Source organism: Macrotis lagotis, chromosome 6, assembly GCF_037893015.1.
Source record: "Macrotis lagotis isolate mMagLag1 chromosome 6, bilby.v1.9.chrom.fasta, whole genome shotgun sequence".
Lineage (NCBI taxonomy): Eukaryota > Metazoa > Chordata > Mammalia > Peramelemorphia > Peramelidae > Macrotis > Macrotis lagotis.
This window is the reverse complement of record NC_133663.1, coordinates 197629173-197642965: the sequence shown is the minus strand read 5'-3', so window position 1 is coordinate 197642965 and position 13793 is coordinate 197629173. Positions and strand designations below refer to the sequence as shown.

Below are 13793 nucleotides of genomic sequence, written 5' to 3'. Positions count from 1 at the left end.
CAAAACACTTGATAAATATTATTCCTTTTTTTTAAAAAATTTTTTTTAAAATTTTTTGCAAGACAGTGGGGTTAAGTGGCTTGCCCAAGGCCACACGGCTAGGTAATTATTAAGTGTCTGAGGCCGGATTTGAACTCAGGTACTCCCGACTCCAAGGCCAGTGCTCTATCCACTGCACCACCTAGCCGCCCCAATATTATTCCTTTTTATCCTCACTACAGCCTGGTCCCTGTCTTTCAGATTAGTACACTGAGGCAAAGTGGTTAAGTGATTTGTCCATGGTAAAGTGCCCGAATCTGGCTTTCATCTCAGTCTTCCTGATTCTAAGTACAGTATGCTGTCCCCTTTACCACCTAGCTGTCTTCTTGGTGTTAAGAACTAACCTAAGTGGCCATGTATGAATGAATTCTACGAGTAGCATTCCGTTAGTTGTCTGTAGTTGAATCTGAAATGGTCATTCGCTAAAATTTATGGAAACATATTCAAGATTCTAGGAGTCAAAGATTACCTGATACAGAAGCATGTGTGATTCAAGAACTAGATCTCAGTATGCCTGCTCCAAGATCATTTACAGTTTTTATTAAAATATGGGATCACAGAATGTTATAGCTTAAAAGGATCTCTTCCGTCTGTCATCTATTCCAACTCCTTTCTTTTACAGCTGAAACCAAGGCTTGAAAAGTGTAAAAAATTTGTCAGGTTCCACAATTAGAAAGTTCAAGAACTAGGGTATGACCCTGGATCCTCTGATTTTCATCTCTTTTTTTCTTTGTCCTACAAGTCAAAGCTTCCTTATGGTGCTTATTTCCCCTCATTCTTTACTGCTTAATTCATGACAGCATTCACTGAAGCTGAAAGTTAGAGTTCTTTTTTGAAATCTTACCTTCTCTCATGTCAGTGTCTCCATATGGGGTTAGGGATGAGATAGAAGAGATCAGATATCAAAAGTTCTCTTATCCCTTCCTCAATCTCTCCATCACTCTACAAGAGGGAGGGAAAAAAATAAACCAACAAATTGGAGATTGGGGTCTTTAGCTATGGATAGATAGAATATATTAGTATTGTTTGTGTATGGGGGCAGGAAGTGGGGAGATTCTGACAAATCCTATCATTATGTCTTTTCTGAAATTCTATTATTAAAGTATCAAAGATGAAAATAGGTACAAGTAGGAATATTTTTCCAGAAAACCTGGAGACATGAATTGCTCCTATTTGTCCATATATTTCTCCAAGGCTGCTGCTTCATTTCACAGTTAATTGTTTGATTTCATATTGAGGGAGGAGTAGGAGCCTTTGTCTTGACTTGCCATTTTCCTCTCGGTACTGGCAGATAAGCACTTAATAAATGCTTTTTCTATCTCACCTAGTCTACCCATGGATAAATTTCAAAGAGATCTATGAACTTGAATATCAAAGAAATGAAGTCTTCTATTTTAACTTATCTTTAAATGAAATTTAGCATTTTCTTAAATTATTTTAAAAAAAGTTCATCTGAGGAGTATAGGCCTCTTTTGATTGCCAGAATGTGTGGCTTCCATGCCACAAAAAAAAGATTGTATGCCATGGAAGAACAGAACACCCAAGTTGATGAAGTTCTGCCTCTTTACAAAAGGACCTCTAAAGAGGACAAGTAATGAAATTAGGACCTTCTAAATTTAATATAAAAAAATCTCTAGTATCAAGTGCATCTGGTCTTTATTTTTAGGCAGTTAGGCAGGCTGTAATCCTTTCTATGTTTTGAGTTCCTTTCTTTTACTTGATTATTCTTGAGAGAGCAAAAGTTTTGTATAGACCTAAGAAAGAGTCTTGTTAGTTTAACAACACTTTCTTAAAAGGTCTTAATAATAGAATATAGCAAATAGCTGTTGTTCGGTTTTTTTCTTGGTTAGTAGATCTTTATTCGAATTCTGTATCACAGCCTTATCTGTTCTATTTATTATATTAACTTCTTAAGGTACCTCTGGAGGGATATTTTATTTTGGATGGCTATAGTATGTTAAACCCTGCTGATCCAAGAAACCTGACCTTTGCTTGTGTTTGGTTATTTATCCACAAATATATTCTTGAGGGAAAAGTGTTTTTTCCTTCAACTCTAATTCAGATCAGAAGACCTTTTTTAAAGTCATAAAGGATCTCAGAGACCTGTTGACACTTTCATTTTTACACATGAGGAAGCCAAGGTCCAGCAAGGTGTAAGGGAACTATTTTTTGGTGCTTGGAAGACTGATATTTATCCTTTGTGATTTTATGTATTACTGCTTATTCTAAATTTTTAGCAAAAGAACAAGGGAATATACACATACACACATATCTTGCTGTTAAAGGAAGCTAAAATTTTGGTTTCCCTTTTATGTGAAGTATAATAATATTCATCCTTTGAGATATATATTTTGTATTTTTCCCCCTAAAGGATGAAGAGGAAGAAATCAAACTGGAGATAAATATGCTAAAGAAATATTCTCATCACAGAAATATCGCAACATATTATGGTGCTTTTATTAAGAAGAGTCCTCCTGGACATGATGACCAACTGTGGGTAAGCCAAGATTTCCCCGAAGTATTTTTTTTTTTACTCTTACCTTTGTGTTATTTTGAAAATAATAGATAGAAGCTATAGAAAGGAATACTAGTGGACAAGGGGAAAAGGGAGGTGCAGTAGTAGAGGATATTCCATAAATTAATGTATATTAAATTTTCATAAATTTTCCTGAAACTAATTAGACTATACTGACTGATTTGCTTCAATCTGTCATGAGAATTTATGTGCATTTTAAATTTAGGCTCAGATTTTGTACATAATGATTATTTTTCTTAAAGATATAATACAGTTTTAGGCAGTACAACAAAGAAACAAGAAATTCATTTATCTGGAAATAAAACAATGTAGTAAAAACTTTGGTCAGCAAAATCCAGGTGACTATTGTGGAATTCCCCCATCCCAAATCTTTTTCTGAGAAAATGGCGGGGGTGGGGGTGGGGGAAGCATCCTGCAAATAAACACGCTCATATTTGGGATTTAATTTAATAAAATGACAAACAACCAATTAAGCATCAATTTTGAGGGGAAGATCTGGGATACAGTTATCCTCTCTACAACAAAGGGCTTAAGAGGCTTTAGAGTCCCTACAATCAGGAAAATCCACTTAAAACATTTTGGCACCCTTTTGCACTGCAGAAGAATTATGCTATTAAAAGATAAAATACATATTTTATGCGTTTTGAGTTTCTAAACTTTTTCTCTGTTGTTTGCTGGTCTATAATGAATGTCTGTGACTTATGCAAAACTCCCAAAACATTCCCATTTAATTTCTTATGTGGACCTGCAATATATAGAACCTGTGGAAAGGAAAATTGTGATATGTACACTACTATATATTAATTTAGCTCAGTCTTTAACTTGGGAGTAATCAGAATAGTAACAAGGAAGACTAATATTTAATATTTATATGGCACTTATGATATGCCAGGCACAGTGACGACCTCAGAAGTTGGGTGCTATTGCTATCCCCATTTTACAAGTGAGGAAACTGAGCCAAACAGGTTCAGTAACTTATCCAGGGTTACATAGCTAGTGAGTATTTGAATCTGGATTTGAATTCAGATCATTGACAAAAGTAGAGGTGCTTAAATCATCAAAGAATCTACAAAATTAACTAAGGGAGAAAAGTACCCTTATATGTCAACTGGAGTAAGTGCCAGAAAGTTTTTCTGTCTAACTTTCAGTTAAGCTTAAAATTGAGCAGAATTATTCCTTGATCATTTTGAGTCATCTAGAATTTATGTGATTTAATGATAATAATAATCTTATTGAGTCAGAGTTTGAATTTATATTTGATATTGAATATCAAATTTGATATTCAATATTACTATGAATGTTCGTTCTATGCATACAGAATGGAGTGTATAAGCATACATGTACTCAGGCACAATTTATCTGCCCTTTAAAAATAATGTTTTCATCCATTGCCGAGCTAGGAGAGGATATAGGAATTAGTTACTGGCTAAAAATAAGTTACTTTTTTACAAACAGGACTAATCCTGTCCTGTATATTTAGCTAAGCACATGTTAAAGCAATAATTAGTTTTTGGTAATATAAAAAGTATGAGAGAATATTTGTATTTATAGCCTAATGAGTTCATTGCCTTTTTCCCTTCGAATAATGTTTAGAGTATAGATAGCTTGTTTTTGAGACTAAATGAGATGCTGTTGATAGGTGTGAAAGTGGGAAATATTTGAATGCTTTTGATCTTTGAATGTGTATTTGGGAAATGGGGCAGCAGACTGAGTTCCAGTAATTAGGTATTGAAGATGCAAATTGGCATGCTGTCTTCACTGCCTCATTAAATGAGAGAATCTGTAGGATGGGTGCCAAAGTGTGATCACTTAAGTGATTTTTCTCCAGATGTGAAAAGCAGTGTTAGTATTCCTGTGAAATATGCCATGGATCAGACTATATAGTGAATTAATCAGATGATGATGATGAGAATGGTCTCTGTCTACTTTAATAACCCTGAGAATTACATGTATAGCTCTTGTAGCAGGTTCTACTTTTTCATGTGGTTGAAGGTGAAAGGGGAGAAGGAAAGAGAGGGAACCAGCTGTTTTTTGTATGACTCTTTTTGTCCTTTGCTAAATTGAAAGCTACGTGCCAGAAACTGATTGCTGTCTTGGGTGACAGTGGATTTGTATTACTTAAATATATGTTTTGTTTGTCATTTAGCTGGTAATGGAATTCTGTGGGGCAGGATCCATTACAGACCTTGTGAAGAACACCAAAGGGAACACACTGAAAGAAGACTGGATTGCTTACATCTCCAGAGAGATTCTGAGGGTGAGTAAAGGAGGTACCTTACAATATTCCCAAATTATTCCTATCCTTATGAGTGGGAGGTGACAAAAGTGATGTGTAGAATGTTTCCTTACAGATTAGCAAATATCTGTATGAATCATAGTCTAAAAGAAATTAAATTGTGCCTAATACAAATTGAGCTTAAAAAGTATATTAATAGTATTAGTACCAGAGTCCTAGTAATTTGAAGTATATTATTGAAAATACCACTTTGAAGTGTTTTTTTTTTACTTTGATAGGCAAAGATATATCATTGTATTGACATTGGCAAATTAGAAGTTTACTTTAAAATGTGCAAATGAATTTTTTCAAAACAAGCTAACTTTTTGTAGGACCTGGCACACAGTAGGCATTTAATAAATGCTTATCAGTGTATTGACTTATCTTTCCCCCACTTCCACCCTAGACACAAACTTTTTAAAAACTTCCAGTATAGCCTTCTACCTTTTTGTTTTGTAATAGTGATTTTGTCTTTGAAGGTCAAACTAAAGCAAAAAAAAAAAAAATGAAAAATAATCCAATGACAGTTGTTTTCATGGGAACCCATTATAAAGGATTTTTAAAAAAATCGATGTTTATAGAGTTCTTCCACAGGGACTTTCACCATGTGAACTTTTATGTTACTTCTTCAGCATGTTGCAATATTAATGTGGAAAAGTTTTTGAGTCCTTCATTTGTTTATAGCTCATTGGAAAACTGGCTTATATATACTTGGAGACTAGGTTTCTAATAGGCATGACAAATATGCCACCTTTTTGTAACAGCACCTGTTGTGGTGTTTTCAGAAGATTTTTGAGATTTTCTAGAAGGAAAAATGTATCCCAAATGGATTTGCTTTGTTCTCTTCTCTCTGCTGCTCTCCCTTGCTCTATTTTCCCCATTCTTCTTTGCTTTCTTTACTTTCCCTTACTCCCTCCTCTTCTCCTCCCCTGCTGACCCCTTTTTCTCTTTCTCTCCCTTCTCCCTCTCCTCAAGTTTCTGTTCATATCTGTGATTCTCTCTGTGTACAAAAGAACTCTTTGGTTTTTGACCAGTGTGGATCTGGGGCACCAAGAGATGCTAACCCTTTGTTTTTCCCCACCACTTAAATAGTAGAGAAGCCCCTCTTCATTCTTTGTTTGAGAGCTAGAAGAGTGACATCCTGTGTTGAATGAGATGGGTTGAGAAATGAAGATGTCTAGTAGTCCTCCATTCTTTTCAGTTTCTTTTGAACATATGGGCTCTAACTTCTGGCATCTTTTTAGTATTAACCAATAAATACTTGGCCTCAGGAGACAGACTGTGGCTAAGCCAGGATAATGTCCCTGTGAATATGCTGGCTTAGGTGTTAGGACAGACATTCTTTTGCATAATGTTAATATATTGTGTTTAATAGGTTTCAAATATATGCAAATTAAAAGAGGGAAAAATCTTGAGCTTTCTACACCAAATTACCCTAATCATAACAAGCTGTTTCCCCTGGAGTACTTTACTTTGAAGTGACTTTCAGAAGGCACCTCAATCCTTTGTTTAGGCAAAGTCAATGCTGTGAGCCTTGTACTAACCTTGGGATAATGAGACATCTTGTTGTGTATTTTCTGATCTTGATAGAGGGTCTCTGATGGAGAAAGTTGTATTCCATTTTATGCTGCAGAACCTCAGATTTATGGAGGAAGAAACGGAGAAGCATAGGTGGCATGTCCAGGGTCACACAGCTAGAAAGTGCCTGAGACCAGATGTGAACTCAGGAAATTAAGTCTCCCAGATTTTTGGCCCAGTGCTCTATCCATTGCACCACCAAACTGCCCTGTTCCATATACTTATCCAAACATATGTGTGCATGTGTGTGCACGCATGTGTGCACGCACATATGCAGACACACATGCGTGCAGACACACAGACTTAGCTTCCCTCTCAGAAATAAGACTGGGCCTTAGATTAATTTTTGCTCCAAAAGTTACATTAGGCCTCATTTTCAGAGGATGTCTAGAGATAGGCAGTCATTAATGTGGGAATCATTACTTGATCTATTCTTCTCTCTTCAAGGAAGGTCTTCAGTCTTTAGAGAGGTGAGTACTGGCTGAATCCCAGATGAGCAGACTTCTTTGGCCACCATGCAAAGCAAGTGGCCGCATTAAATAGACCCCCTTCCTTATAACTTGTGTGCACCAGACCATTTCGGTTTCAAGAACATAGATGTCCTTGGTGATGATTAGAGACAGGACTTTCTTTTCATCCAGATGTTATCAGATGTGCATGTTGTTCATGCATTTTGTCTGTACTCTTGTTGGTCATTTGGCAAGGTGTACATGGGTATTTATAAATACTAAATTATAATTTATATTATCACTTATTTTAAGTATTAATGTCAATAATATTATTTTTAAAAATTAATTAAATAGTAATATTATTTTGTAATTCAGTACGTGTCATGTGTTGCAATGGACAAATTATATGCATCCGACTGGCTGACAATCTTAACTGGGGTTTATTTTTGGGATAGGCTTACTACATATTTTATGAGCATCCTGAAAAAAATCATCCTAGGGCTTATTTTCAGGGAAATGTGATCCAGGTTGAATGTGGCTACATGATTGTCCGTGTGTGTGTGTGTGTGTGTGTGTGTGTGTGTATGTATGCTTGGGTCTTTCAATTCCACATATACATATTTAATGTAAGTAAAGTGGACAGCCAGGTAGATAGAGCATCAAACCTAGAGTCAGGAAGGCTCATCTCCCTGGTGCAGATCTGACCTTAGAAATTTAGTAGCCGTATGATCCTGGACAAGCCACTTCATTCTGTTTTTGCCTAAGTTTACTTTTCTGTATAATGAGCTGGAGAAGGAAATGGTAACCCACTCCAGTATCTTTGCCAAGAAAACTCCAAAATGAGGTCATGGAGAGTTGGACTTGACTGTACAATAGCAACAATGACACAGACACATATGTTTGGGTATGTCTCTGTGTTTAATTCCACACAGATTTATATATTTATTCTACATATCATATTACATATATAATATTTCTTTGCACCCACACATCCATGGAGATTATGTCTATGCATGCATGCATGTATGTATGTATGTATGTATATATAGACGTGTATACAAATACTTATAGATCACTATAATAGTGGATTGAACCTGTGATTTGATTAATACAGAGAACTCCCAAGTGAGAAAACTTCCTTTCACATTGGTGCCTTCTCTTCAATTTATTCAACTAGAAAGTAGCCTAGAGGACTCAAAAGTTTTGAGATCTGCCTAGGCCACAGAGCTATTACCTGAAGAGGTGGTACTTTAGTAACAGCAGCAAAAAGGCAAAACCAAGGTCTCATTCATCTAGAATTCTATTGAGGAGACAGTATGCAAACAACTACTCAATACAATTTTTAAAAGAAATATAAATGGTAGATAATTTCAGAGGAAAGGCACTAAGAATGGAGATAAGTGAGGTGGAGGTCTCCTGACCATTGGGAATGACCTGGTATCTTGCTGAAGATAAGATTTGAACTGAGTCGGGGGGGGGGTGGGGGTGGTAGAGGTTATATAAGAGTACATTTTTTTTATATGTAAAGGAAGGTTCCAAGCTTGGTACACTGTGATACAGTTCTTCTGCCTCAAGAATGAACTCCATAGGGGCAGCTAGGTGGCACAGTGGATAGAACACTGGCCCTGGAGTCAGGAGTACCCAAATTCAAATCGGGCCTCAGACACTTAATAATTACCTAGCTGTGTTGCCTAGGGCAAGCCACTTAACCTCACTGCCTTATTAAAAAAAAACAAGTAAAAAAAATGAACTCCATTTTAAAAAGAAGTATATAGATTCAACAGGCACTTGAGCTTGTCTCGCCCAACAGGAAGCATTTCAAGATAACTAACCATATTTACACAGTCCCTGATGTGGTAGGAAATCACATCTAAAATATATGGATTAACATCTAGCATATTAATTGGAATTTTAATATGCATATTTAATCTGAATGGTATTTTAATTGTTTTCCCTTATTATTGCTACAGAAAAATTCTCATAGCTTTATGCCACACCTTTGCTTCTTGGAATGGTTTTTAACATTATTTCAGGAGCATAGAAAAAATTTTAAGGGTGCCACTGAATAATAGGATGTAATCAAGCTTTTTTCTTTATGAAAAGGTACCCAATGACTTCCTGTGTAATCATTTGCAGAGAGCCCCAAACTGTGTGGTGTGTGTGTGTCTGTGTGTGTGTGTGTGTGTGTGTGTGTGTGTGTATGGACTGGACTGATTTTTGATATTTCAGAATTAGATCTTACTTCATTTGGTTAGGAGTTTTCTTCCCCTTTCTTTAAGGCATAATTTAGGTATCCTCTCTTCTATGAAGTTTTCTCTTAATACTACTGTGTTCCCAACCACTAGAAGAGTTCCTATATTTTTTCACTTTAACTTAACTTTACCAAGCCATTTATATTCTAACTTGTATTATTACCTTAATACATTTAATCATCATTGCATGTGTTTCTTATTCCTTTATTAGATTATAAATTACTAGAGTAGAGGGACAATGCTACTTTTTCATCTTTGCACTTTATGGCATCAACCATAGGTGCTTTCTCATACATTAGATATGAAATGAAATAACTAAAATCTGGTTATCCCTGGAGAGCCTTTTCAGTGATTTATATTTTAGTTATAAAGAAGCTTATCAGAATCTCTGCTGTGGACAGCTTTTCTTTTTAAAATTGAATTTGTGTGGGAGTTGGGAGCAGAAGAGAAATAAGAAGACACACAGAGAGAAGGGGAAAATGTCCCTGAAAGTAGAGAGAGAAACACTTTGTGCTTCCCTCTTGTACCTTAGGCAAAGCATTCAAAATGCTTGATAAACTTTTGTTTACAAGTCTTTAGAATCAACATTTCCTTCTGTGAATTACTAATGACTTTTATTATTAAGCATTTGGGTTTTGAATGGGGATATTTGTCCTTTTGGGGTCTCTTGTCTTTACATAGATGTCCCAAGTATTGCTCTTAACACAGAGGGACACATATTATCTCTTCTAATCCTTACATCAAACCTGTGAAGTAGTTGCTTTTATTTTCCCATTTTATAGAGAAAAATGACAGAATTCATCTCAGGTCTATTAGAGTTAGGACATCATCCTCTATCCTCTTTCTTTCCAATTACTTGCATTCTTTTGCCTTCAGAATTTATATTATGTTGTATGTGGTTTTATATTTACTTTCTTAGGTTCACATTATAGCTCTATTAAATGTATGTTTCCTTAGATAAGTATTATTTTGTTTTTCTATTTGTATCTATTGTGCCTAACAGGCAAACTTCTGGTAAGTTTGTTAAATTGAATGGTAAAATAAATATATCTTAAATGTTTTTCTGGGCTTAAGGATGCTAGATTGTGTCTAAAGACCTAAACTAATAATATTGTTCCTCTGAAAGTGCTTGCATTCAGGGGCAACTAGGAGATGCAGTGGATAGAGCACCAGCCCTGGAGTCAGGAGGACCTGAGTTCAAATTTGGCCCCAGACACTTAATAGTCATCTAGCTGTGTGACCATGGGCAAGTCACTTAATCCCATTGCCTTGCCAAAAGAAAAAGTGCTAGCATTCAAGAGGGCTTATCATTCACAGGAAGAAGAATAAGGATTTACCACTATAGATTGCTGATTCCAAAGCAGACAAGTTTGGTTGCTTCAAGAATATTCATTTTGGAGTCACCATCTTCTGAAGAAGTTACGATGTGTCAAATGCCAATGGTGGAATTCTTTTTTGGGGTTTAGTGAATTTGTTGGCAAGCCTTATTCTTTCAGGGACCTTTTCCTTTTTTTTTTTCTGGGTGTCTTCTTATTTCTCTTCTGTTCGCAGCTCCCACCCAGATTCAATTTTATAAAGAAAAGCTATCTACAGCTTCTGATAAATTTATAAAATACCCAAGGATTAGAATGTTTGAGAATAGATCCTGTACCTTCTTGCTCTTGTCTTCTATTTGAACCCTTATGGTACTGACCCTGTTGCATGGATTACCTTGATCATCCTTTTACTTGCACAACATGAGGTCCTGCATAAATTAATTCAATTTAGTTCAACATTTGTTAACTCTTACTATGCCAAGTACTCCTTGATGGAGATTAAAAGACAGAAACAAAATATTCCCTGCCCTTATGTTGATGTAGAATGGTGCAGGATATGGCTTAAAAAGTGATAGTTGGCTGGTTGGTTGGTTGCTTGGTTGGTTGTTTTAAGGAATTTGAAGAGGACCAAATTGATATCACAGTATTGGGAGTTCAGGGTACTCTGTGTCTGACTGTGACTAATGAGACCAATAGGATCTAAGATTGTTTTACTACCAGTTAGGTACAAATAGAATATATGAACATTTGGAGTAAAATTGTTTATAAATTTAAGCATTTTAGGCTAGTCAAAAAAGTATTGGAGGAAAAGGAGATATCCAGGCAAATCAATTTAGGAGAAAAAAATTAGAAGTAAAAAATTTGAATTTAAGGAGAGGACTTGATAAAAGAGTTACACTATAACAGATAAAAAGAAAAGAAAAGAGGAACAAAAGTAAGAATGAATTTGAAATCATTACACAGTCTTTTAATTTTCAAAAATAATAGAGCTTAATACAAACAAGTTGGAAAATGCTTTTTTTAAATATATGTTGGCAGATGAGATGAAAAGCAAAGAAGGGATATATGATGCTTAAAGAAACAATGAAAATAAAAAATAGAATTTTCAGCAACCTGGGTTCAAAAAATATAAATAAAAGAAATGCAACTTTAGCCAAATATTGAAGGAAGATAAGGATTCAGAAAAACAGAAAAGGGAGTATATTCCAGATAGTCTTTAGGTTTTTAATTCCTGCTTCTCTGTCCTTAAGAAATGTGGCAGTGGTTACTTCTGCAACTTTGTTTGCCTAAAAAAAAAAATTCAGGGTAGGATTATTAATTCATTCTTTCACCTTTCTTTATAGAATGTACATTTTCTTGGACCCTGAGCAGGTCTGTATTTTCTTTAATGTTTCTGGTCAGTAAGGTTTATAATAACTTGAAAGACAATAATTAACAACAAACATGCTTTAAGGTTTACAAATTTCTTCTAAGCCGCTGACTCTTTGAGGGAAGATCAGGTGGTAGAGCAGGATGATAAAAGCAATTAGCATTGATTAGCATCCCAAAAGTCTTGAGTGTAATTTTAAGCTTTAATAGTTTAGTTATAGAACTTGGTGTGCAAAGCACAAATAGCAGAACTAAGATTTGAATGCTGAACTGCTGAGTTGAAATCTTTTGCTCTTTCCACTGTGCTTTGCTGCTCCTGGCATAGCTAGGTGACACAGTGGATTAAATTCTGTGCCTATAGGCAAGGAAAACTCATCTTTGTGAGTTCACATCTGGCCTCAGATACTTATTAACTGTGCAACTCTGCACCAGTCACTTAATCCTATTTGACTTCATTTGTTCATCTGTAAAAATGAACTGGAGAAGGAAATGGTAAACTCTAGTATCTTTGTCAAAAAAAACTCAGTGGGCTCATGAAGAATTGAACATGACTGAAAAACAACTGAACAAAATAAAATACTTCTATTCATAGTGCAAGTAAAAATGATAGATAAATGAATGAAAATGAAGAAAGGAACATTTAAGAACTTATTAAACTACACTCTTCTCATTGTTAGTGATGCAAGTATGAAAGTTAAAATAATCCTTGTTCTCAAAGAATTTTCAGTCTAATGGAGGAGATGGTTCACACAAAATTACACATGAGGGATTTTTGGTTTAGAAAGTTTCAGGAAGGGTAAAGAGAGACTTGACTTTTCCAGAAGAAAGACTCTGAAATATTAGGTATGTTGTTTAGTCACATTTAGCTAAGATAAGTAAATAAAATTGGAAATCCTTTAACTTCATTAGTTCGTATGTAAGAGGCCTGACTAGTGTTAGGAGTACCATGGAAGAGAAATCTGACTGTGCCTTAATAAACCATGTTTTTTTTCTTCAGATAATTCTAAATCTTGGTTGAACATTGAATATTTTAAGAATCATGCACAGCACATGTTTGGGCTACATAAATTTTGTCCAGGGAAGTAAAAATAAATTGTTTCTTAAATTACTTGCCAGCAGATAGTAAAATTGCATGTAAATACAAAATAATACACATAATGCTTTTCAGATCACTCACCAGTGAAGAAGTATATATTTGTTTGCTGAGATTATTTGAAGTTTAGGGAATGGAAGTAGCTGGGTCAATGGGAAATAGGATTTGTGCAGGTGTGTGTGTGTGTGTGTATGTGTGTGTGTGTGTGTGTGTAAAACATATCACACTCAGAGAATAAACTCTCTTGATGAGGCAGCAGCTTTTAGAAGTGATTTGTTCCTATTGTATGCTTTGTTGTATAAAAACTATATATATCCTGTGTTGGGGAAAACACAAACAAGAGACCCCCCAAATAAGCCCTGTTCTATTTCAAAGGCAAACTAGTAAATGATTGTTTTAAAAGCCCTTGTGTTAGAAAAATTAGTGTTCCAAAGCAGCTGTTGGGTTTAATTTTAATCCTGCAGCTGCAAATTTGAACACACACACACACACACACACACACACACACACACACACACACACACACACAAAACCTCTCTCTCTCTCTCTCTCTGTCTCTCTGTCTCTCTCTCTCTCTCTCTGTCTCTCTGTCTCTCTTCCCCCCCCTCACTACCCCCAATCCCCGCATTGCTTTTTTACATTGGCAAATTTTAAAGTTAAACTTAAATCTCTGTATTTTTTAGGGACAAAATGTACCTTCAATTCATGTAGGTTCAACTTTGAAGATTAGTAGAAATCAAGTCAGTGACTTGCAAAGATGTGATTTTTCTGTCAACTTCATCCACCATCAGTGATCCCTCTCTTGGAGGCCCATTTGAATGCAACATATGTTTTTCTTCTTCCACCACCCCTTATGTTGCACAGACATTTGGGCACAGGCCAGATTC

At 35.5% G+C, this 13793-nt stretch overlaps 1 protein-coding gene across 19 annotated transcripts in view; it reads left to right on the top strand.

The window, feature by feature from the left end:
- MAP4K4 (mitogen-activated protein kinase kinase kinase kinase 4) overlaps positions 1-13793 on the top strand; it is a 277338-nt gene that overhangs the window by 182478 nt on the left and 81067 nt on the right. For all 19 annotated transcript variants that reach the window (XM_074192243.1, XM_074192237.1, XM_074192232.1 and 16 more), the window contains exons 4-5: positions 2411-2536; positions 4722-4832. In XM_074192243.1, coding sequence (XP_074048344.1) covers positions 2411-2536; positions 4722-4832 — 237 coding nt within the window. The remainder of the gene's footprint in view (positions 1-2410; positions 2537-4721; positions 4833-13793) is intronic.